The sequence below is a fragment of the Rhea pennata genome, chromosome 8 (assembly GCF_028389875.1).
Source record: "Rhea pennata isolate bPtePen1 chromosome 8, bPtePen1.pri, whole genome shotgun sequence".
In the NCBI taxonomy this organism is placed as follows: domain Eukaryota; kingdom Metazoa; phylum Chordata; class Aves; order Rheiformes; family Rheidae; genus Rhea; species Rhea pennata.
Window position 1 is genome coordinate 29097237 of NC_084670.1, and position 24712 is coordinate 29121948.

Here is a 24712-nt window from a genome sequence, read left to right on the forward strand (position 1 = left end):
AACTAGGTGCTTGCTGAGGCATGATACCAGGTATGTACATATGATACACTGTTGCTCAGGGTATGTGTGACATGAGCAAGTCTTTTAATACAGCCTTCAGACAGTGCATCAACCTCCTGTTTCTGTAAACTAACTGCTTTACTCAGGTCCAAGTGTAAAAGAAGGGTAGCGTAGTAGCATAGGTTTGCTTTTGCTTTGCATTCTTGTGAGGCACATAACAGGGGATTTGTGATGCCATGCAGTTTAGAAACCGGTGGTTTTTTTTTTTTAAGCACCTGTTCAGAACATAAGAAGTCTGGTCATTGTGTATTTCCTGAAAGAATGTATCAACAGAAACTGACCCATAATTCACAGTTGCCTAAACTAAACTTTTTACCAGTACAAACTGTAGACTGTAGGAAGAGAGGAGTATTGTTTCATATACAGACCAAGAGGTGCAGCTGTCACATTGCAACTCCTATCTTTATTCACTGTTCCTTGCCTCTGTTGTAGGTAAGAGCACCCTGATGCTGTGGGCATTTTCAACTAAAAGTGAAAACAGACCATGTGGAGTTGGTATCCTTTTGTTTTGCTTTATTCCTGCAGGATCCCCCAGTCATGTTGTAAGCCATCAGAGAAATCCACCCTCTCAGCCCTTGAAGAATAATTCCAGCGTGTTCCCCATCTCTGGAAATGTACCTGTCAAGAAACAGTCTGTGCGACAAGACAATTCACTGGTTTTAAAGACAGGTAAATCTTTGCCCCAGCTGTTCCTTTTTAGAAATGAAATGTCATAGAAATGAAAAATTGCTTGAAATATTGTTCGTCTTCCCCATGTGCTGATTCAAAAGACATTTAATGAAGTAAGAAAGGTAAAAGTGAAGGAACAAGAATGTGATCCTTGGTTTCCTCGGGAATATTTATTTGGGAATCTGGTTCACACACACATTGCTGGCCAGCCTGTTTGACTTGAATTTTTGTGTCACTATTTATGGGCTTCTCTGACCTCAGAATCTGACTTGGTTTATTTTCAAGGCCTTTTCTAAGTCATCTAACTTAACACTTATCAGTAGTGTTAACTTATCACTTATCACTTATCAGGTTTCCTAACATTAATAACCCTCCTTCACAAGCAGGAAGATGGCTGTGCTTTCTAATATGAGAATAACTTAGCGCTGAAATATATTCCAGTGAATGTGACTTTTTGAACTGGCTTGTTTCCATACCAGGTGCTACCTGCAATGTCAAGGATTTCAGAGAGTTTTAGGCACAGCTCAGTCTTTGTACTTGTCCTTCTGAGATGAGTATGTAATACCCTTGTCTTCTGTAGGTGAGCAAGACAGTCACCTCCCCCTAAATGGAGTTCCTGGAAGCATTAACACACTAGGGAGCAGCAGGAGCTCTTTGACTGCCTCTGAAAAACCAGCAGAGGAGTGGCCAGACTGGAGCGAGGCAGAGGAGACAGACACTGAGAAAACTGTGAACATCCAAATTCAGCCCCGAGAGTCGGAGGGCAGAGCGGGACCTTACTTTGCTGATCATGATGGTGATGAGAAGCCGTGGGATGACTTTGAGCCCAGCAGCCCTAGTCCTGAACTGTCCTCAGGAACCTGCCTCACTGTGACACAAGCTGATGCAGTTCAGCTGCAGAGGCCTCTGCCAGGGACCCATCCACTGAGCAGAGAACTTAAAAGCCTCAAACTGAGCTCCCCCGCACAGTCCTACCCTCACAGTAGCTGGAGCAATGACAACTGGGACCACCAGGAACAACTGGGAGAAACCTTTCAGGAAAGGCCAAAGTCTTCATCAGAGTCTGGCCTAGGAGAAGAGTTCACTATCCAAGTAAAAAGAAAACCCGTGCAAGACCCTGAGCTGGACTGGTTTGCTGATATGATCCCAGACATTAAACCATCTTCAGCAATCTTGATTTTACCTGAAGTGAGGACAGAAGCAGTTGCTCTCAGTCACTCTGGTGCAGTATCCAGCAGAGAAGGTGCCTCCCAGAATATGCTGTTTTCATCCAAATTTGCAGCTATTGATGTTACTGAGGTAAGAGTCTATGGATAGTAGGGTTAAGTGACTGTACATATACACTACAACATACTGCTCTGGTACTAGCAGGCTCCTTGATCAGATGGTGGTTAACCTGAGGAAGTTTAAGTAACACATGACTGTGCAGTTGAATCTTTACTTGTGCATACAAGATAACTGAGCTGTGAATGATGTGTTTAGCAGGCACCAGGTAGCTTAGGGGGCTGTGTGGCAGCAGCAAGACAGCCATGTTAAGAAACACTGAAGGAATTGAAGTAATTTGTGCTGTACTGAAGGCATGAACTAAGGAGTTTTTACTGTATCCTGGATGCTAGAGACCTGCATTACTTTAAGGAAAGTTGGTTTGTCAGACAGGGGAAGTAGAATGAAGTTGGCCCCAAGCACAAACAGAAGAGGGCTTTCAAGCATAGAGTATGTATGTTCTGGGCTCGGTGTTCCCTGGACTCATCTAGGAAAAGCTACAGGAGGAACAGGAAATCAGGATCTCTGGTTTACTGAGGAAGGTTTTTTGGGTGCCTAATTTTCAGGAAGAAACAGCTGAGACATTTCACTGTTTCAGTGAACCAGCAGGGTTTTAAAACTCTCTTTTTGAGTGAGAAGGTAAATCCCTCTAGCCCACTGCAGATACTCAAGAGGCTGTTTCCTTCTGTTAGGAGGAGAGGGAGCTAGCACTCCCATAACTGCTAGCTGAATAGACAGCTCCATTGGGGAATAGGTGTTGATTTCAGGCTGTTTTGCTAACTCAACCCTAAGAGACCTACCACAGAGGTAGCAGGGGGAAAGGAACCTTGAATACAAACTGAAGTTGTTTACATAGTTTGAAAATGGCACGTGTGATTCCTAAGCAGCACTGTCTTGACATCAGCCCCCTTTTTGGGGTCACTCACTGTAGTGCAATGATCTGGTGTAGTTGCAGAGCTATGTTAGTGAGACAATTTTTCCTTTAAACTGTTTAGGAAGGAAGGATAGCAAATCCTCTGTTACTTTGCTTATAATATTTAAGGTGTTTCCTTTTATTGGTAAAGCCCTTTAAGCTAGGAAGCTGCAAACATTGGCACCTCTTGGTCTTACTGAGAGGCTTTCGGCTACTACAGCTTTCTCTGTGAGCACTGCTTCTTAGAGCCAAGGTGCTCCATGGGGCAGGAGGAGGCTGCCTTTCTGAACAGTCATCTTGCTCTGTCATTACGCACTGCCCAGCTCCTTTGGCCCTTGAATGCCTGACTTTGTTTTTGGCTGAGTGAAGTACAGAAGTAAGTACATGTGCCTTAATGTTGATAACTTTGCATGATTCTAGGCTGAAGCCACAGGTTGGGGTGAAGAAGAGGAGCTGAACTGGGAAGATGATACGAACTGGTAATGGGACTGAAAGACACAAAGGCTTTACGGCGTGTTGGATTCTGTAAGAGAAGTCATTGCTTCCACAATATAATGGATAAGTACCTCAGCACTGCTTTAGCTGGAAGGCAGGCACTTGCTGTAGCAGTCAGCAAGATCTCCCCCTGGGCCCGATCCCTTCCTTGCCAAGGATGCTCTGTTCCAGCCTGTGCCAAAAACTGCAGGGGTGAGGCCTGCGCTCAAGCAATACGCCCAGCTGCAGTGCATGCCACTGCTGCTGGAAGGAGGATCACTCTGAACAGTGTGTTGGTGCTGATGTGCTACTGGAGGACATGAGGGGTGTAAGCTGTTGTTCTAGAAATCATTGCTGCTCTGAAAAAACTGATGACAATAAATGAAAGTTACATGCAGTTACTTTGTTAATGTGCCATTTTTTCAGAAAAAGCAAAGCCATTAGAAACAACTCCTTTTATCTGTAAGATGATTTCAGGGTGAACATACGGTTTACTCAACATATTTGTTTTTGTTTATACCCATAGATGGCACAAGAGATGTTAGGAAATTTGCAGTGAAGGACTGTTGAACACAAGCTTGTTCAAGTACTGCATTCATTCTGCTCTTAACTGTGACCAATATTTTTTTTTAAAAGATGATGTTACAGTGGACTGGAACAGCAGCACAGGTACGTTCACTGAACAGCATGGAGCCTTAAATTGTTATTGAGTGTATTTTAAAATAATATAAAAATGCCTACTGCCCTCTCACCTGTACATAACAGGAAAAAACATAAGTTACTTCTACAACAAGGTCAAACACCTTTATCTCCAAGACAATCTCATTAAATGTTTGTTATCATACAGTATCTTAGAAAAAGTGAGCTATACATTGGCAATATATAAGATGACAGCTTGGGTGCACAATAGAGTCCATTAAACATATCAGTCCTTTCCAGCCTGATACTATGAAAGACTGTCCATCTCGCACATCAGTTCATTTATGTATCTTAACTACCACTTAATAGTGTAGCAGAACATCACCCTGTGTCACGCTTTTTCCTTCTCCAGCAATCATGGTACAAAGGTATTTCTTCCCTCCAACCAGGGAGCTGAGCTGTTTTAGAGTCTTTGAAATCTGCTGAACAACCTTACCGTACACTGTTTCTCAAAGTGGCTATATCTGTATGTAGAGCCTCCAGCTTCACTGCAAGCCAAGCAGGGGGTGACCCTTTCTGGAGCAGCAGCTTCACAGCCTCCACTGCCCGCTCTATTGTGCCTACTGCTGACTTATACTGCTCCTCAGAGGGTGGGTGACACACTCTTTTTGCCAGAGGCTGCAGATTTAAACACAGGTTAGACATCATTTGTAATCCCGTACATAAGTGATTAGTCATCCTCCAACCGCAGAAGAATCTCTGTTGGAGAAGAACTGAGGGACACTCCAGTGCCTTGTGAGAGCTCTTCCCAGCTGGCAGGTGGTGCAGAGCATTCTGGTTTAACATTAAGGGGCAGCAATGCACACAAGCCTTTTTTTCTTAGAACAGGAAGGGCAGCAGGGCAGAACGGACACAAACCTACATAGAGCCCAGAAAATTTAAAGACTTGCACGTACCTCTCCTGCTGACTCCAGTTCTCCTGTCTTTTTCAGAAAATGAGCGCTGTGGATAATCCTTTCTCGTTTCACACGTTCTGTTCGTGCTTCTGTTGTCTCTTCTACCTGCCTTGTCTAGGGAGAAAGCCACAGGAGAGATAACTAAACAAGGAGGCATTACCAGCCTTCACAGGTTCAGTTTGTAAACCAGAACAATGGAGAAAAAATTATAAATCATTTCAACTTGCAGTTCAAGTTGAATCTAACTCCTCCCTCACTTCTGTGAGCAAACCATTAAAGTTATCTCCAACCTCAGTGCATCATCAGTGCTTATCAGTTTTTTTTTTTACTGATTATCTGCTTGACAGGAACTGCTTGTCCAGATACCAGTCCCTTAAGATTTACAGCCCAATAAACAACTGGAAGGAGGTAGTACAAAAATCATTATGCAATTTAATTTTTGTTCAAGGATGGAAGAGCAAAGCATTTTTATCAAATCTGGGAAATACTGAAAAAGCATCATGCATAGATACAGGATTTGCTAGGCCTGCTGATTTAAGCAAATAGAAAAATTCAAGCAGATTTCAATGAACACAGCAATTTATATTAAGCTTATCTATTTAATCTGCATGCAAGTGATACAGGTATAGACACAAACATGATTCAGATGCTACGTTATTGTGGCACTGAAGCCAAGCTCATCAGTCCTACTTAATATGGCTTAGATGTGTACAATATCAACTTATAAAACAGTAAAATAGTTTAAGATCATACCTTAGCCAGAAAACTAACAACTTTGTTCTTAATTTCTTCAGAATTAAGGCACTGAGGAACAACCTCTTCATGGCTTGTTTCCTATCAAAACCATACAGTAATAGTTGTTCAGTAAATTCGTATTAACAAAGAAATAAAGATGAAGGAGAAACTGCTTCCCCAATGATCTGGAAAGAATTCTGTGCTGACAAATTTTTTTAAACTACCTTGCTCCTTGCAATCAATTTAAGCAACCACTGCTTGATTTTCCTTCAGTTCTAGATCCTGAAATCATACCTAGTGTATTAGCCCTTATTACTTTTATTCACATGCAACAGCATCTGTAATGCTAAGATCTAAATTGGTCAGCAAAGAGCAGCAAACATTTAAGACAGAAGAACTTCTGTATGACAAAAGTTAACAGATCCAAATCTATACATCCAAAGCACTACTCTGCTTACCTCTGCAAAGCGTGTGAATGCCTCCAGAGCATGCTGATGAATCAGCCAAGCCTTGTCAGCTAGCAGAGAAGCAAACAGACATGACAACTGAGGTACAACTTGCCTCTGAAAGAGAAAAAAGTATTAATCCGATTTTCCGGGACTTAGTTGTGCGTATCTACCACCATGGAATTTTATGAAAAATTCACTCTAAGGTCAAAGGGTAAGTTTGTGAAATTTGAGAGTGCTACCGCCATGCCTGGCAAAAAACACTTCAGAACCTGTATGTTCTATTTTTTCCTTCTTGGGGGGGTCTCAATGTCAGTCCTGCCTAACTGTTGAGAAGCAACATGCAAATGAACGCATCAAGCATCTTACATACGGTTAGCACAAGTGTCTCAATGAAAAATAAAACCACTATAGATCATTAAGCCATGGCAGTCGATGTATTTAAATAAGCAGCATATCTTTTCATCAAAAGACTTGAGATTAAATAAGGCCCCAGTTAATATTTACCTGGGCTTCTTGTGGTATAAACACTTTTCCCATAGAAGAGAGAAAATCCAGCATTGCTAGACGAACATGATCTGGGGGATCTAACTGGAAAAGGGAAGACTGCAGTGCAAACACCTGCAGGAAACCCAAATGAAGCTTCATCAAACATGGATTACAAATGAAAACTGTTCTATCTGATCATTAAATATGAGGACATTAATTTTAGAATACTGGACACTAAACCAGGTATGTGGCACTTTGGTTAACGTTGCTTTCGAGAATCCTGTTATTCTGTAAGATAGAGCACATATATATAGCTATGTTATATAATATGTTTATTTCTCTCCAGAAGGCACACTGTGTGTGTACTAGCCAGTTTTATTCAACCTGTAGCATACCTACTTTTGTTTAAAGACCAGGAGAATAACCAAGGATGTTAGAAACTTCCTTGTGTTAAAGGAAGGCCAAACCATGAAAAAGCTCATTAGAGATCTTTGGTAAATCACAAGCACTTGGTTTTCATGAAATAAATTACTCATAAGCTTCTTACCTGAGTAATTAGTTGAGCACTTAATGTTTGGATGAAAAATTCCAGAAGGTGAAGTAACAAACACAGTGTCTGCTGGAGACATGGGTCATCTGACACCTTCAACAGTTCATACAGTATTAGTATCACTATTTTCCGCTCAAGGAACAACTTAACAAAGAATATAAAATCACAGAAACATTCCAAAATTCTTAGCCTTATTTCACATGTATAAAACAACACATCATAAGCAGCAGAAGAAAAGATTAAAGTAATCTTAGAAATATTTCAAGGCAGTTGTATTTTACAAGGCCCTTTCCGTATATTAAGGATCTTTTTTATCCAATTCTTCCTTCTCCACTGTTGCCAATATAAGAAGCTAAACAAACAAGGTTAACTTAGCTATTTCTTTCATCAGTTGTCAAATGTCTTCTTCACACCCAGTCTCAAATTTTATTTTTTAATCTGGAGTATAAGCCATGACAAATCCTTTTTTCTTTACTCCTCCAACTGCAGACATGAACAGTTGGATATAGAATCATGAGAAAACCTTTCCCTCTTGTGCTCAAAGATAGAAGGAGGGTTACTACCTCTATGGGCTTTCATGTGCTAATCTAAATCACCGTGTTTTGTTTGCACTCTAATCAACATTTAAAATCGGTCTAACCTGTAACTGATATAAATCAGAATGAGGTATTTCAGGCTTCTTGTAAAGCAAGTCTGAACTGGACCAAACAGATGGAGTAGTGAGGAGTCATATTTGTAATGTTCACAAAAATTCAAACTCCATGCTTCCCAGAACACGCCTAATACATACACCAGCTGACAGCACACGGGAAGCACAACTACATTGCACTTGAGGGAAATGGTCCAATCCGAGGGAAATGATTTAATAATATACATATGAAGAAACCACACAAACCTCCAAAAGAAAGCATGCTTTAGAATACTGTTTGAATAGCAAGCTCTCTCACCTGCTTAGCCTGGAGGGAAGACCAGAACTGACCAAGCACTCCTGAGATAGATGTCTGAAGTTCTCCCTCCAGAGTGTCACCAGCAGAATTACAGGCAGTCAACATGACAGAAAAAGCAATGTTCTGGTAGAAAAAAGGAGTACAAAATAAAACCAAAAAAACCTCCATACTTGTCAAACAAACCCAAACCCCAGTTTCATATTAAACTTCTAAAACTACGAGATGCCTGGAAGCCCAATGTGCTTAATGTCAGCTGTACAGTACAGCTAATCCACCAGCCACTGGCCAATAAAGCTTCCAAATCAAGGATAATACGTTCTACTTCTGAGAGTTTCACGCTGTGCTATGGTAGTTAGCTGCACTGTCAGGGAAAAGATGGTAGCTAACGCTTTGTGTCCGAGGAATCGAGAATGCTCCGATTTCTCACGCTCATCTCCTTTGCCACAGAGACCAGCAAACATCCTTCAGACATAATGCCACATGAAAACGTCTCCAGCTTTAAAACTGAGAAGTAATTGTATGATAAATCAAAAATTCTAAAGAAAAATATATCTGCTCACCCAGAGAGAAAGTAACAAGAATAACTAGTGAACCACAAGACCTCCGCTATCACCTGCAGACTACAGAGTTCTAATATGCTATATAACAGAATGCAACATTAAAATGACAGTCTTTGCTCAGATGTTTGACAGCTAGACATGGGAAAAAGCTGTACAGCAGACAGACAAATAGAACTGAGGTGAGAGCTACCACAGAATCCTTATAGTTTGGAAACCTGAAGTTAACACATTTTTACAAAGAGAATCAAACTTGCTTTACCACAGGTCGGAGCTCTCCCAAAGCACGCCTGCTATTCAGCCATTGCCTGCACTGTGTGAGCCCTGCCACACAGAGCTGATGTGCCACTTGTTTCCTAAGATCAGGATTCAGAGCCTTGAGGGATATATGCTGCCACACTACCAAGTTTTCCACTTCTTTGGGAAGAAACTTATGAGTAAATTCTACCTGCAAATAAAAGTTAATATGAACAGAAAAGAATTTGCTAATCTGTCAAAGAGTTGAAAAACTAACAATCAAAAAGCACTGCTCATTTGCTCTAGAAGTATTACATGAAAAAAGTCAAAAACCTTTTGTTTAAAGTTCAATTTTTTGTATTAAAAAAAAAAAAAGCTTACGTAACTGCCACTTTCCATCACAAATAGGATGTTAGAATGAGTCAGCAACTTATTCTTTCAGCCACTTGAAGCAAGGGCCATATAGAACTGAAGAACGAGCTTAAGGGTCATAAATGTGCATGATTTCACTAGAGACAGTAGACCAAACCCAAATCCAACCTAAAGATTAAGTTAGAGAACTTGAGAATGAAACAATTTCTCATTCTTGAAGAGCAATACTGTGGAGGTTTTTCCTGCAGTGATCAGTGTTTCCATCAACGATGAATCAGATCTGCCAACACTTGTTCACGTAGCATACACTGGGAACAGCCCAACCATCTGCAGTGATGGTTCTTAGGAGTTTGCAGAACCAAGCTGTTACTCTTCCTACTCGAGGACTACTAGGCAACAAAATTCGAGTATAGTTTTCTTTTCACAAATGTGAATGAGCATATAACAGCTACTATTCTTTTACTGTGTAATTGATACAATCAGTTGCAGATCAGTATATAAAAAAAGTTAACATTATATTCCCAAGTAACAAAATGACTTTATCTGGTTTTTACTCTATTGATTTTCTTTATACTAGTTATCTATTCCAGCATTATCCTTCACTATAATCTCTATTAAATGACTTTTATTTGTAATACTCAGTCAAATTGCATCCTTCAGTTCATTTTTAAATGAATTCTGTCTTTATTCTACAGAAAATTTTATTTTATACTCATTAAAGTGGAGATATAGTGAATTTCTACCCCACTGGAAAATATTCTTTATATAAAGAAAATAGGCATCGAAGGCTGGTTCCACTCCAAAAGAGAAACTACAGTCACAGTCAGCATCAGCAGATCTGGGAGATGTACTGTTTTCATACTTAATCAAAAGAAGGACTTCACTGCCCTCTGGTAAGGCCAGAATTAGAAAGATGGATGTGCCCTTGATGTTTTAAAGATCACATCTACACAAATTAGAATCCACTATGATAAAGTAAAATCAAGTACAGCAAGAGAGCAATCAACCTTCTGCCACTTCTGAAGAATGGAGACAGTATTTTTTAACATAGGACACTGATTCAAATCTGATCTAATAAATACAGAAGACATTGGTGCTATACTTGCCTGATGATCTGGAGCCATTAAGAACAGCATACGCCTCAGCAGAACACCCAAGGCTGAGACCTGGTAACACTCACTTGGCCAAGACTTTATCTAAATTAGGATAACAAAGAATGTGCATCCAATTAAATTAAGGAAAAAACACCATTCAGCAAATGAATTCTAAACAGAATGTTTCCAACAGTTGTAAAACCAAAAATGTAAATAGACACTAGGTTTCACTTTAAGCAGCATAAAATCTTGTTCTTGCAGGCAAGATTATCTTTCAATCAAAGCACCACAAGAAATATTCACTGATAAGTCATCAACCGTTAGAGCAAGGTCTCTTTCTGGTTTACCATTAGCCTTTTATTATTTTCACCTATAAGTGCTATTCTTATTCCTAACATTCCCCCTTGAGTATCCACTGACTCCCCAATTTGACTCTTCTCAGTAAAAATCTCTGACATGCCATGTGGGATTGCAACAGTAGCACTCTAAATAAAACAATGCAGGGCACGTCAGGAGTACTAGGAACCTTGTCTTCTACTTTCACAGTACTGCTAATGCTAATTATTAATCACCTTCAGGAATTAAAACTCCATTTTGGATTTGAAAAAAATGAAACTTTTGGCCTTGGTCACAGAAAGGTTGCAAAAGAAAAACAGGTGCCAAATTCCAAACATCACAGTGGTTCTTACCAAATGGGCTATCACAAACACATGGTGAGCGCATAGTTCAGCTGTTCCATACCTGGAACATGAAAGAGAAGTTAAGTGGGGCTATATTTCCTACTCTTCTACTAACTAAATATTCTAAGTTTTGTCTCAGAGATGACCATTTAAACCTGATAAGCACAAATATAATTTACTTGAGAGAACTCAAGTAAAAAACTTTCCAAAAACAGTTATCAAATAACAGGAAAAGTATGTTCCCCTTGCATGAATGTACAAGTGGCCGAAGTCATTTCGGTTCCTAATTTTCAGAACATGCTCTATATCTGAATAGAATTCAATTCTGTAACTATTTCAACTTAAATCTCTCTCTCGCAGAGCTATAAGCAACATCAACAGTTCCAGTCAGTTCTGTTATCCTGCTTGACTTGTAATAAAAACATCTTACCGGGCAAGGAAACACCATGAATCCATAGCTAGTAAAGATGTGATCATACTAGAACCGAGCACAGCATCCAGTAAAGCATGCTCCTAAGGAGAAAACAAGTAGGCAAATAAAAGCAGAAACTGACTGCAGGCTTACTATCACTTTTACTCTACTAAATAGCATAAAACCTAATTAGATTTTCACCTTATTCAATTAAAATGTTCTAATAACTGCTTTTAATACTCTATATTCACTTATAAGTTCAAGCAAGTAGCTCTATCTTTACTTTTTGCATACATTTTATTACAATGAGCTGAAGGTCTTTCACTTTTCAAGGTATGTGTCACTTCTTCGCAAGGCATCATTTATGATTTTTTTTTTGAATGTATTATCTTTCTTTTTTTTTCCAGGACAACTTACTGAAGAACACAAAAACTTTCCTCTTTTGGGAAACTAAATTTTATCTGAAAGGGGAATGTAGCATTCAGAAAAAAAGCTAAAGTAGGAGTATTACTTTTGTGAAGCTCTTAACCTTATGAAGTTTTACATTTATCTAGAAGTTTTTTTGTTTATGCATGAGAAAGTGAAAAACATTATAAAACTTTTATCAGAGCCCAGAATACTCCTCCAATGTAGGAAAAAAAAGATCTCATTTCCATTTTATGGCATGGTCTTAAGTGGAATCACATGAGTGTATTTTTAGCCTAATACTAATTACTCTGAATATTAGATATCACTTTCTTACTACCTTACAGTATAGATGAGCAAAACCAGGCAAGTTTAATACAGCTGCAATACTGCATAAAAGAAAGCACTGAACTTTTAAATAACACACACCAAAGAGAAAAAAGATTTCCAAAAGAAACTAAGGTTTTCAACAACATGTATAAAGACCTTTCCTCCCTCTCCTCACAGATGATTTCTACTGTATAACTAAACTCCTGCTATATAACTACATCATAGCTGCTCTGTGAAGAGTAATCAAACCCCTTCACACCTAGGCATGACTTCAGAGCTAGATCATTAGACAGAAATCAACCTTTTTATATACCACATCATCTGAAAAGATGAATAAGCAGGAAACAATCTTACCAGCTGAGGAAAGTGTGATGGGAGCGTGGAAGCAATGAAGGAACACAGGTGGACACAGACATAATGATAAAGGGTGATGGGAACTGCTGGCTGTCCTGTACCAATCACTTCTGGCAAACAAACAGGGAAAGAAAGCTCGCCAGAACATTGCTGGAAACTGAGAAAAAGTGCTGAGAACAAAGACAAGCTGCAGGAAAAAAAAAAAAGACAAACAGTTGGGTACAGATATACAGATGCAGATGTACAAATCCCAAACCTGTAAACAACATCTATACTACAGAATCTTTCTATCAGACTGGAAACTGCCAGTAACCTCAGTGCTGCAGGCCTACATTCCTCATACCTTCCCCTTTTACAAATTCAGGTTATTATGAGAGAGTTCAGGCATAAAAATGCAACATTTTAACTTAGTGGAATTACAGGCCCTTTTCTATCCTGGAAGGAAGCCAAATACCATTCCTTTCCTGAACAAAGGTATTTTTGGACCCACATAATTCACCCCAAAGCAGAACACTGGATCATGTTTTTCCCAGGATAAGAATGTAAATGCATAGAATCTGTTAAAATTAACATTTGTTTTTGAGGGGAACCCTAGCAACAGAGTCCCTCTGTTTGCCTGTGCTGCCTGATTGCTATGGTCAGGAATTACTATGAAATCATTTTTAGTACCTTCTTCCTGTGTTCCAGAGACTTTGCACTTCTTCAGGTTGAGAGGACAACTTGTCCATTATGGCAATCAGAAGAAGACACTGGGGCAGCTGCTGCTCAGGAGGAAGACCTGTAAATTTTTTTTTTTTTAATATGATGATAGTTGCCTTGGTAAATATATTTTGCGTGTATGTAAAGCAGGTTTTAAACAAGTGACAAATGACAAAGAAAAGGTGAAGAAAAGTTTCCAGCAAAATAATCAAAAATCACTCTTTGACATAGCTGATACAAAAACAAAAAAGTAATGTTTTTTAAAGAACATTATGCTTGAAGTAAAAGATAAATACAATATATATGCACTATTTCACGCAAAAGCTAAAATATTTCAATTCTGAGCTGCCACAATAATGTGCTGCAAGAGTTGCAGCCTGGGAGCCTCATGCTTCCAGTCTCACTGAAAGCACTGTATTCTTCAGAGCTTGAACAAACCAAGCTTTCAACTTTTATTAAATGCATCATAGTGACCACAAGGCCACAGCGTGCACATGGGCGAGGAGGAAGCCCTGCTCATAGAGAGAAAGGGAGCAACTGATGCTTACACCGTAACTCCCAAGAGTAGCACAGCTCAGAATCATGGTATATTGGTCAGAGCAGAAGTTTTCTGGGCAGTTTTGACAAAAAGCTGATCATCTTTTAGCTTGAACATTCTATTTTCCACATAAAATACTTACTTCATGAAAAATAGCTGTTCTCCCCCATCAATATCACAACAGGAAACATTCGGTCTACTTAAAAAAAATTTATGACATAAATGTGGATTGCAATGATGCAAAACAGACAAATTCAATAGGATTTCTGTTAAACAGGTTAGTATTGAAGTTCCTGTGAGTGTTTTGGAAAATATGTATTCAACAGCAACATGAATTCTCTGTTATAAAATTCATCTGAGTTAATACGCAACTAGCATAAAAAAAACCCTTAGTACCTACAAAAGGACAAGAGGCAAGCAAACAAGCGCAGAATGCTGTGTTATGTGCTTGTCATTCAGAAAAAAAAAAAATCAAGTCTGATCCCTTAAAGGTGGTTACATAGTACTATAATAGAAGCAGCTGTATTTTAAACCCACCTAACTTTTCACTTAATACTTGCTCCATAAAAGGTCCAAAGGGAAGAAGCTGGTTGATGAGAGGATCTAGAGCCACAAGAAAAACCCTGGATATTTCATCTTGATGAACCTCTGAGATCACTGGAGCATACAAACTGGGAGGAAACTTGCTGGGGGGGGGGAGGGGAGGGGAAGGCAGGAGAAAAAGAAATAGTTAAACATTCTCAGTAGTATTACTTTTGAAAAGAACTGCAAAAAGGCAAATTCATGAGTTCCCCATTACTGTGAAATAAAAGCCAAGACAGAAAGGACTCCACAATACCTATTAAAACTGAGTTACAACTGTATTTGGCCTTTAAATCAAGCATTACAACTCAGTATTTTACTAAACAAATGAAAAAAAAATCAAACTTTCAAGCTCACAGAAAATGCATGTGAAATATATAAGAAAAAATGTATCACAAACAAGGCAAGCAATGAAAGCCAAAGAAACACTTGTAGATACAGTTTGACAGTAATAAATTTGACAGTACTAATTTAATAGACAACACTAATAAAAGGGTACTACTTAATTTTTTTAAAAAGAAAAAGAGTTAGCCATAAATGGAAAAAATAAAGGGATATGAGAATAAAGCAAAATAGATCATGAAATGAAAACCTTCTACTCTTGCAGCTTATAAAGAGACTGTAAAATGCTACTTTCCTACTGAAAAAGCCTGCTTCATTTTGCTGAGTGAATAAAAGTTTACAACCTTCCACTTAAGAAAGCTCTACAAGCTAAGTAAAATCAGAAGAGGAAACTCATAAAAAATAATCACTTGATTTTGTAGTAAAACATGCAGTGAACTCATATATGCATCTTGCCACAGAACCTGGTTTCAATTCCAAAAGAATGACTGAAATCAGCCCTCTGTTATAAGTTCAGTTTGCCCTTTTCTTCCTCGTTATTGCAGCAAACAGAACAAATAATTTTTGAAAGAAAAACGATAAGCAGTTTGCAGACTATAAAAGAAAATATTTTTGCTTTTTATAGCATAACATTAAAAAGCCTTTGCCTCCAGCAGAACCATGCGGTCCTTTTGTGAGATTTCATGAGATTTTAAGCACAATAGTAAAGCTGTGAAAGAATTTCAAGATACTCTGTTTCAAACTCCCTTCAGGCCAATGTTTCCATACTTGGTCTTGAAGTAGAAACAATCTGTCAAATTGTTCCTAATGATACCTTTGTTTAGATGTTGGGATTTTTTTCCTTCACTAGAGTTCATAAACCTAGAAGAGTAGCGTGTGGCCATTTATTGATAGATGAAATAGGAAGGAATTAGTATTAGAGAAGGGTAATTCTGAACTGCCTAGACTTTGCACAATGTCACTAACAACCCATTACTGTTTGTTCCAAAGACTGCTGGGTTGCTGTTTCACCTCTTTGCCTAGCGACTTCACTGCAAAGCAACTGAACAGTGACTACTACCTTCAGGAATTCTGACTTTAGGAAAAAGAGCCTTCAGATGAACTTGCACAGATAGACCTAGGGTCCAAGTCAATCAGTTGTGTACTCTAACAACTTTTTAAGAAAAGCTTACAGAAGCAAGTGCAACAAGGTTACGTTTGTTTTCTGTATTTGATGCACAGAGCACTGATTAAGAATGGGTTTGAAGTAGCTAGCACAATACACAAGACGCTCAACTTATTCAAACTTCCCTCACCTCTATACTTGAAAAAAGAAATAAACAACTCTGGAATGTATTTTTTTCATCTAAAAATACTTTAATTTTTAAAATGAAATATGCAGATATTCTTAAGATACTATCAACAGCCAATTGTTTGTACTTCGCTTACCTGTATATTTGAAGAAATAGCTGGTGTAACTGAGAACATGAATTCAAGAAGAAAGAAAGAAATTCCTGCAAAAGTCATTAAATTTGAACAGTACTTTTAATATAAAATACATGATTGAACACATTTTCTTTCTGTTTTACTATATTTGTGTGTAAAAAGATACACGGCAAAACATGATTAAATTCTAACAATCTTGAGCACAAAGCAAGTACAAAACAAATAAAGAACTCCTAAGGTTAATTACATTGCATGTATATATATTCTACTTAAGACAGTTAGATTTATAGGCTCATTTTAAAAACTTAGCAAGCACAGATGTGATAGCCATAGAGAGTTGCAAAAGCCTGAAATGCTCACACACATATTGTAAAGCTATTTTATCCTGTCATAATACTATTCACTTTGTGCCAAAAAAATCAAAACCTTGCTTTTACCCCTGGGACAAAGTAGATACATAATATACCATCAATGCCTTTTACTGTTACTGCTTAATGTTTCATAAATGGTCACTTAAGGTAAAACAGGAAATACAGAGCAGAAAAAGGAGAAGAGATTACCAAGAATATAAAGGATGGAAAGCAGGGGAAAAAAATTTTGAGTAGGAACAAGCAAATATACCACACTGGACCATGTGCTCTTGTTAAAAACTCCACAAGGAAAATATTACTAATTATCTATCTATCAGAAGAGGATTTTCTCAGAAACGTTATGATCTTTCTCTCTTATGTGCTTCACAGAAAAAGAGCTTTGCTGAGCAAATGATGGTGGACAGGAATCTGTTGCCATTGTTGAGCAACAGAAAAATTGCTTTAACAGTTTTGGCCATTTTATGCAAGAAATCTGGAATTCTGTTTGACTCTAAATGAGGTGAAGTGTTTGAAAAGATTACTTAGCATAATGTTCAATGAAGAAAAAATTCTCAATTTATTTTACAAAGAGATATTGAAATCCAGAGCTTGTGCTCTTTACATATCAGATTCCTACTGAGAAGTAGATCTATTCCACTTGTGCTGAGGATAATAATTAGACTAGACATTGTACTAGGATATTTAACAAATTTGATATCCGGAGATCACTAGTCCTTATACCATCAAATTTCTTTCACATACATTCTTAAAATGGGTTAGTTTATAGCATTCCCTTCTAATGATGGGGAAACTAAAGCACAGCAATAAAGTGGCTTGGCCAGGGCAATGGAAGGAAGTTAGCGTCTGAGCTAGTAATAGTACACTGACATTTCTTAGTGCTGCATCCAAACTGCTAGACAATGCTGCCTCTTACACTATGTTGTTCATGGCAAGAGGTTACAACTGCTACTCAGCAAAGAAAAAGGCTTATGTGAAAATAAAACTAAAAGGGAGCTACTAACAGCCTGCTAAATCAGGACTTTCCTAACCAGAAATCCTCCTTTCAGTTAAGCCTGTGCAAATATTATAGATAAGAGGAAAAAAAAAAAAAAAAAGGAAAGAAAAAGAAAAAAGGCGGGGGGATTATCCACTAGGGATTTAAAACCAAAAGTCACTTATTTTTTCAGAAAAAAAGGTCTTTAATACCACATGACTATACCTGAGCTATTCTAATTCAACAGATCATGTGTAAGTATTAAATGATGAAAGAACAACATATCACAATTCAAAGTGATATATATATATATATATGTGTGTGTGTGTGTGTGTAAGAAATATCTTTATAGATTATATCTTTATATATCTATATAAAGAATCACATTCCACAATTCGCATGACTTCAAACTTCTATCTAAAATATAATACATTTTTCCTAAATCAACCTTGAAAATCCTTGAGGAAATCTTAAATTCAGGATTGTTGAAAATTTGGACAAATATACTCATTAGAAATCAATTCGAAAATGCTAGTAGTCTCATGTCAATAACGAGCCACAGAAAATTAAACAAGGAATGACTGCGATCATTATAGAAAATTGAGGAACAATTCTGAAACCCTGGGAACAGATTTAGCCTGTTAAATTCTTCAAGCAAAAGTTGCTGTTCCATTGACTCAAGGCTGTAAGCTAAGACTAGACATCCCCTACCAATTGCTTCTAACAGCTTATGATTCTTTTCTGTTTTTCTGTTAAATCATAGCAATAATCCTGCTTGGGCTCATGAGTGTATTTAGCTGAAAAAACTACAAGCCAGTTATGCACAGATGTTAATTATACCACCCACTGGGTGTAGTCATAAATTGTTAAGATATTATGCTGTACTATAACTGCCCAGTTTGCACAGCAGAGGCTTAAAATTAATACTTATATAGAATTCAAGTATTAAGTCTTACCTTGGTGTAGTGTACAAGAGAATTAGCAAAAAATCTGCATAGTTTGACAGTCTTCTGGAATATCTTGAGGTCAGCACCCTCCTATTCAAAAAAGCAGTTATAAAACTTTATCTAGAAAGAATAACACAATACAAAAGAAAGTTAAATTGCTAACAATGCTCAAAACACATTTTGAAGTTGGTTCCCATACACTCTCCAGTAACGAGGGAAAAACTTTAGAAAACGTCAGTATATCTCAATATTTTTCATAGTAATATTCAGAATTGAAATACTGTGTTTTGATTCTCCTTTGGATATAGTCAGTTTAGGAAATAAAGTTCCTGCAGAGTATGGCAAAAACTTATTTTTAATGCCTCACTGAAACATCTCCGATCTAAGCAAATTGTGGGCCTCATTTTCACATGATTTCAAAAGAATGAGGTATTCTACTTGCCATATACTTTGGAAAACACCCCCAAGCAATAATACAGCAAAATAAACTTATCTTTTTCAAGTTCAAAAGTATTTCTGGGACCTTTTTAATTCACCTGTATCTCTGACATCTTCATTTGTTCAGCCAGTTGCAAACAGGAGTGAAAAGAAAGAAGAGTATCCTTGCACAGGCCACTGAGGATATCATCGTGTTTCAGATGGCACTGAAGCAGGGAATGATGCTTCAGGCTTTGCCTAAAAGACAGGAATAGAATCAGATATTTAATTGTCAGAAGTGATCATGTAAAAAGTTAGTACAAATCCAAGTATCCTAATCGTTCTGTTTAGGCTTTTAGGCCACACTAATCCATGTGGTATCTGTGCACACTAAAACAGCAGTGTCCTCACAAAAATCTAAAAATTTAGAGAGGAGAACTACCCTCTCGGCAATTATGACCAAAGCACAGAGGAGAGGCAGGATAAAAGCACAAGACATCACAACTTCATCCAAAATCGTAAACAGAATTGTAGGTCAGACCTTTTAAAACTATTCATTTACACTATGGAATTTCAAACTTTCTTCTGAAATTAATGTAAAAAACAAAGCTTCTTTTACTTTTTAATGACAGATTCTTAGCTATCTTCATTTAATTCTACTTATTAGCTAAATTTTCACAGGAACTGAATTTTCTAAATTCAACTGTATTTGAAACCCTGAATATAAAACACTGGCTATTTAAAATTACAGTCTAGTCATACTGCAATGAAATTCAAAGAGTTCAGTGACATACTTGATTATAAACTTCCATGTGTTAGCATGAAGAGCATGATCCATATTGGAAATGACAGAGCATATCTCCAGCACAGTGTGGATTACTGTGGAAGAAATAATAGCAAAACTCAAGTTAAAGCAGATTCCTCAGATTACAGCTGCTCTACTTACCTGGGAAGAAAACAGCTGCCACATTTAACGAATGTGCTAGAGAATACTACAGCAACAACACTGGATCAGGAAAACAGCTCAATGCAGAGGTGCTGCCCATTTCCTACAACCCTGACCTACATCTTATATCTCTCAAAGTTAGTTTCAGGAAGAAAACAGAAATATTTCAAGATGCAAAATGCTGCCTTCAAAAGGGCTGGTCAAGACAACAGAACTGAGAAGACTCAGAACTCTATCTGAAAGGTGCAAACTTGCTAGGAAAAAAAAAAGACTGGGTAAGACTAAAAAAATCTTTAGATTTGCATGTACCTGACACCATATCTGCAATGTTATCTTCACTAGAATCAGAGCCCATAGAAATCATATCAAGTAGTTCCATCAGCTGTTTCTGAAGAGAATAAGTTTCCTTAAACATAGCTTGTAGGAGGTCAGAAACCAAGTGCAGATGCCCACAATACACTGATTCACTGTCCTGTAGGAATAGGGAAGAGTTGAAAGAAAATAGAATTTTTTTTTAGAATCACAGTCTGGTATTTCACCTGTTAAAACACTGAGAACTTTGTTATACACTTCAACAGAAAAAAGAACAAGGCTTATATACACCTGCTTCCACTCATTACTCAGCAAGATCTGTAGCTTCTGACACCAACCTCCACTTGTTATGTGCTAAAAATAACGCTATTCACCTGCACTCTAATCAACAGCTAATGAAATCTGCCTGGCTCTAAAGAATTCAGTGGGCTTTGCATCAGGCCTTGATGCACAAATTTAATATCAGACTTCTAAACAAAATAACAAAATAAATTGTTTTGTTAACAGCAATAAAGATTGCATTCCAAATATTTCCCAATACTTTCAAATCAGAATGGGTAAATAAGGAATGGAACCCAAAGGAGGACAAATTGAAAAGTGAAAAAGGTGGCAGACCAGAAGCTATTGAGTCCTGTGAAAACCTTATTCTACTTACACTGCTTCAGAGGGAAATATTACCAGCACAATAATTACTGGTGCATCTGAAAACGCAAGTCCGACACTCATATACGTTACTCATCATAAGTAACATCAGAATCCTCATCTCAGCTTTCAGTTCATTTTGGAACTTCCAGAGAAATATGGCAAATACACCATTTTAGTCACCATTGATAGCTCTGAGAACTACTGCAGCCATCAGAAGTGCACTGATATCACAGAGCACCTGAATTCATAGACAAATTTTTTAATTGACACTGATGCAAAAAACGGAAATAATGCAGTCTGCCTTTCAGAACTTGATCAAATTCGCTGAACAGATGGTTGAAAACACATCTTTGTACTTGGCACTAAGCACATTCTGCAGTTTTTTTCTATTATTATTATTATTTTATTAAATAATTCTACGGCAATTTTTTTTTCAAAACAGGATCTTCCTACAAAGGAGGGCTTCTTAAAAAATAAGTTAAACCAACTTTCTCTGTTAGCATAGACCCACCTTGCAGTGTATAAAAGTGTTCTTTATCACATAAAGAACAGAGGATGGGAGGGTGCGGACACTCTCCAGAGGTAAACACTCTTGGAGTGTACAAATGTACCGCACACAACTGGTCAGAGTTTCCAACAGCTGCACCACTGTCTGAAAGCATAAATAAACAACAATAATCAGTGACGATACCAGCTCTGATGATAATTTCAAAAGCAGCTTTTCTTAGCTGAATTATTCCTACACATTTACGACATTAAAGTTCACAACTTTTTATATAAGTAGTTTTCTAAAGATGAATGAAGCTCCACAAAATAATCTGAAGTAATTCCAGAGCATTTCTCCAATACCACATATTCTTTACATGAAAACCACACATATCTTTTGGTTACTGTTTTCAATTTACAAAAAAAAATAAAAAATAAATAAACTCAGAATTAAGTGGCTATATAAACAGAGGCCACATTTACTCTTTGAATGTGAAGTGTCACATGCCATTTACATTAAAGACTATGAGTTTGAGCTGCTTTCTTTTTTATTCTGATTAGCACTGCACACTAACTAATCAAATCATTCAGAAAATTTTAATTAAGTGCCAAATGCAAATGAAAATCAAACTATATTATAATCAGCTCCTTCGTAGGTAGTAAATATATTCCTAAAACCTTGTTAGTGCTTAGGTAAAAAGAAAAAATAAAATAACCATTGCTCTGATGGTTTATTTCACAAGACTTGCCTGTAAGAGATTCCTTACAGTACTGCATAACTCAGTATTCTGGTTGGTTAAACCTTTGGCCTGATGGGATAATTCATACATCAAATTATCGAATAACTGTAGAGTCTGTCAGAACAAACAAATGCAAAACACTTTATTTATTAACATATTCCCATAAATGGTAACACCATTACACATCTGCTTGCTTCCTTGGCATGGAGTCATAAAGAAGCAAGTCACAGGAGAATATAATGTTTTCTAGCCTAACATTTGAGACATGAAGTGTGACATTCAAAAACTGAAAACTATCACTTCTCTAATTATAGACAGAAACTATAGACAGCTGTTACTGACCATAAGTGCTTAATAAAAATGTTAAGTACTTTCTCTCTGTTAGTAAAGCAAAATTCCTAGCTGATTTGCTTGAAATAAAAACTCTTTGGCAGAATAAGATATGTTAATTTGGTTTTAACCAAATCATTTTAAGACAGAACATTTTTTATTTTGCCTCAGAAAAGTAGTTTTTTGTTCTGAAAATGATCATTAACATTTTGAATATACAAAGAAATAAAATCATACCACTGTCAAACAACAATACTTTCTGCTTTGGTTGAGGCCTTTGGATATTTTACAAGTGTTACTGCTGACAGACAGCTGTTTCCAGGCACATGCAGGACACTACATATACCAATACGGTAGATTGATTCAGAATTATACATGTTGTGAGCCATTTTTCTTTTAATCTCTAAAATCTGCTAGAGGATGTGAAAGAACAGAAATGGAAATCAATTTTTTACAGGCTTCTTAAAATACAAAAGCTGAGGCCTGAAATTTAAATCAGAATTCAGCACTGCTGTATTTCATTTAAAGAAAATTAAAGAATTTTAATGTAACTACAGCACAAAGTTCTCTATCATTTAATCAAAAAACAGAACATGCATTAGGCCAGTATGGGCTAGAAGTTTATTTACCATGTTATTCTCAAATGAAGAATCAATACATCCAATACAGTTTCTTAACACTGAATTAACACAAAATTTCACATTTAACTGAAGGTGATATACCTTAGGCAGTACTTTTGAGAAAAAAGTTTGTTCCAAATCTGCAAGGCTGATATGAGGCAAAAACATTTCAGTCAGGATCCTCAAAACACCTGCAAAGCAAAATATTTACAAACTGTCACAGAAAAACAACACACAATTATCAGACTATTCGGCAACCTACCAGTAAAACAAAGAACTATGTCAAACTGACCAGATACTTATTTTGAGACAGGCAACGCGACACTTGCCACGCATATGTTATCTAAAAAAAAAAAGGTTGAGCAACAATATTCAAAGGCCACCTGGATGCAACCCTGTCTATCGTGCTCTAAGTGACCCTGCTTGAGCAGGGGGGTTGGACTAGATGATCTCCAGAGGACCCTTCCAACCTTCCTGATTCTATGATAATAAAGGCTCCAATATACATAAACCCATTAGTTGCATCACACTGGACTATACTAAGTTGAAAGTTGAGCACAATCATTTGTCCATAATCAGATACCTAGATGTAACCAGAAATTTCCATATTCTAAATTGCATATAGCTGCACATTCAATATGCCTGTTGCTCTAATACACAACTTAACTGTGAATGTTAGCAACAGTCCTAAACAGTTCCTTATCAGACTCATTTTTTTTCATCACTGCTGGATATTAAAAAAGTTTAGCTGTCTGCAAGATAATAGTGACACTACAATACAATAAAATACAAGATGAAACGTACCTTCCTTTCAGAATCTACAGTTCAGAAATATGGGGAGAGAAAAAGCAGTCTTATATGTATACGTTCCTCAGGGGCTTTTATAAAGTTTATTCAGTATGTAATTCCTGCAACGTGCAAGGTCCAGCAGGACTGCTAAAGATCGAGGAAGTAATGCAGTCACCAGTTATAACATAAATTGTAAACTTGTGTACAATCTCTAACAAGCTTGTAACAGGCACTTCTTGACCCCTACTTACGAATATGCTCAGTCCAGTCTTCAGACTCTTGATACATAGAGTAAAAACGTTAAAGAAACTTAAACTTATCCTGCATAAAGATTATTCTTAAACTATTTGCAGAAGTCACGGGGGCTTTTCATGTGCTATCCCGTGTACACTTAGCCCATCACATGAACTCAGCGGAGCTACTCTAAGACGAGCAGATACACTGCAGCGCTCACAGGATCCTAAGTATTTCTGTAACGGAAACAGGGAGCAAGGTTGGGAGAGAGGGAAAGAAGTCACTTAAAGTGTTAAATGAACCACACGGTACTTTCTGCGGTACGTGTTTTACTTCGGTGAGAAGCAGTACTTATTTTTCACTTATTCCAGTGGGGGTCCCGACACGCAGCGTTTCCACCGTGCCAGCCGTTTGCCAGGATGGCACCGCCCTTCCGGCGTGTTTTTCCCACCCACAGATTTACTCGCGGGAGGAAAATACCCCCCCTTCCCCGCCACCCCCAACCCTGATTTCAGGGCATTTCGGGGCCTCCCCTCGCCGCCGGGACCCCGCGAGCGGAACCACTCCCCCCAGAAGGATATGAGGAGCCGGGGAAGGACGGCGGGCAGCTCCCGGCGGCAGAGGTCCCAGTCCCATCCGCCCAGCTCTTGCAGGAGCAGCTCGGGATCGGTTTGGGACATGGCGCCGACTGAAGTCACCTCAGGGCGGCGGGAAAAGCGCAGTCCCGCCGCTAT

The 24712-nt window shown here is 37.8% G+C and overlaps 2 protein-coding genes across 4 annotated transcripts in view; one reads left to right on the top strand and one right to left on the bottom strand.

The window, feature by feature from the left end:
• The window catches only part of SCYL3 (SCY1 like pseudokinase 3), a 19404-nt gene extending 15628 nt beyond the window's left edge, over positions 1–3776 (top strand). For both annotated transcript variants that reach the window (XM_062580893.1, XM_062580894.1), the window contains 3 exons: positions 586–729; positions 1310–2028; positions 3326–3776. In XM_062580893.1, coding sequence (XP_062436877.1) covers positions 586–729; positions 1310–2028; positions 3326–3388 — 926 coding nt within the window. In that variant the 3' untranslated portion in view covers positions 3389–3776. The remainder of the gene's footprint in view (positions 1–585; positions 730–1309; positions 2029–3325) is intronic.
• FIRRM (FIGNL1 interacting regulator of recombination and mitosis) lies at positions 349–24671 on the bottom strand. Of its 2 annotated transcripts, XM_062580890.1 has the most exons (24): positions 24560–24671; positions 23996–24035; positions 23058–23146; positions 22015–22119; positions 21291–21431; positions 20132–20294; positions 19671–19755; positions 18996–19134; positions 18469–18549; positions 16172–16236; positions 14357–14505; positions 13252–13360; positions 12583–12769; positions 11512–11594; positions 11091–11142; positions 10414–10503; positions 8961–9146; positions 8142–8264; positions 7192–7287; positions 6663–6776; positions 6168–6272; positions 5728–5808; positions 4975–5088; positions 349–4696 (listed from the first exon to the last, which is right to left on the bottom strand). In XM_062580890.1, exons 1-24 carry the CDS (start codon positions 24656–24658, stop codon positions 4511–4513), a joined length of 2682 nt encoding a protein of 893 aa, XP_062436874.1. In that variant the 5' UTR covers positions 24659–24671; the 3' UTR covers positions 349–4510. The 2 variants fall into 2 exon arrangements, with proteins under 2 accessions (XP_062436874.1, XP_062436875.1); XM_062580891.1 differs by lacking the exons at positions 349–4696; positions 4975–5088 and having other exon boundaries at positions 6168–6226.
• Between the last annotated feature and the right edge of the window lie 41 nt (positions 24672–24712).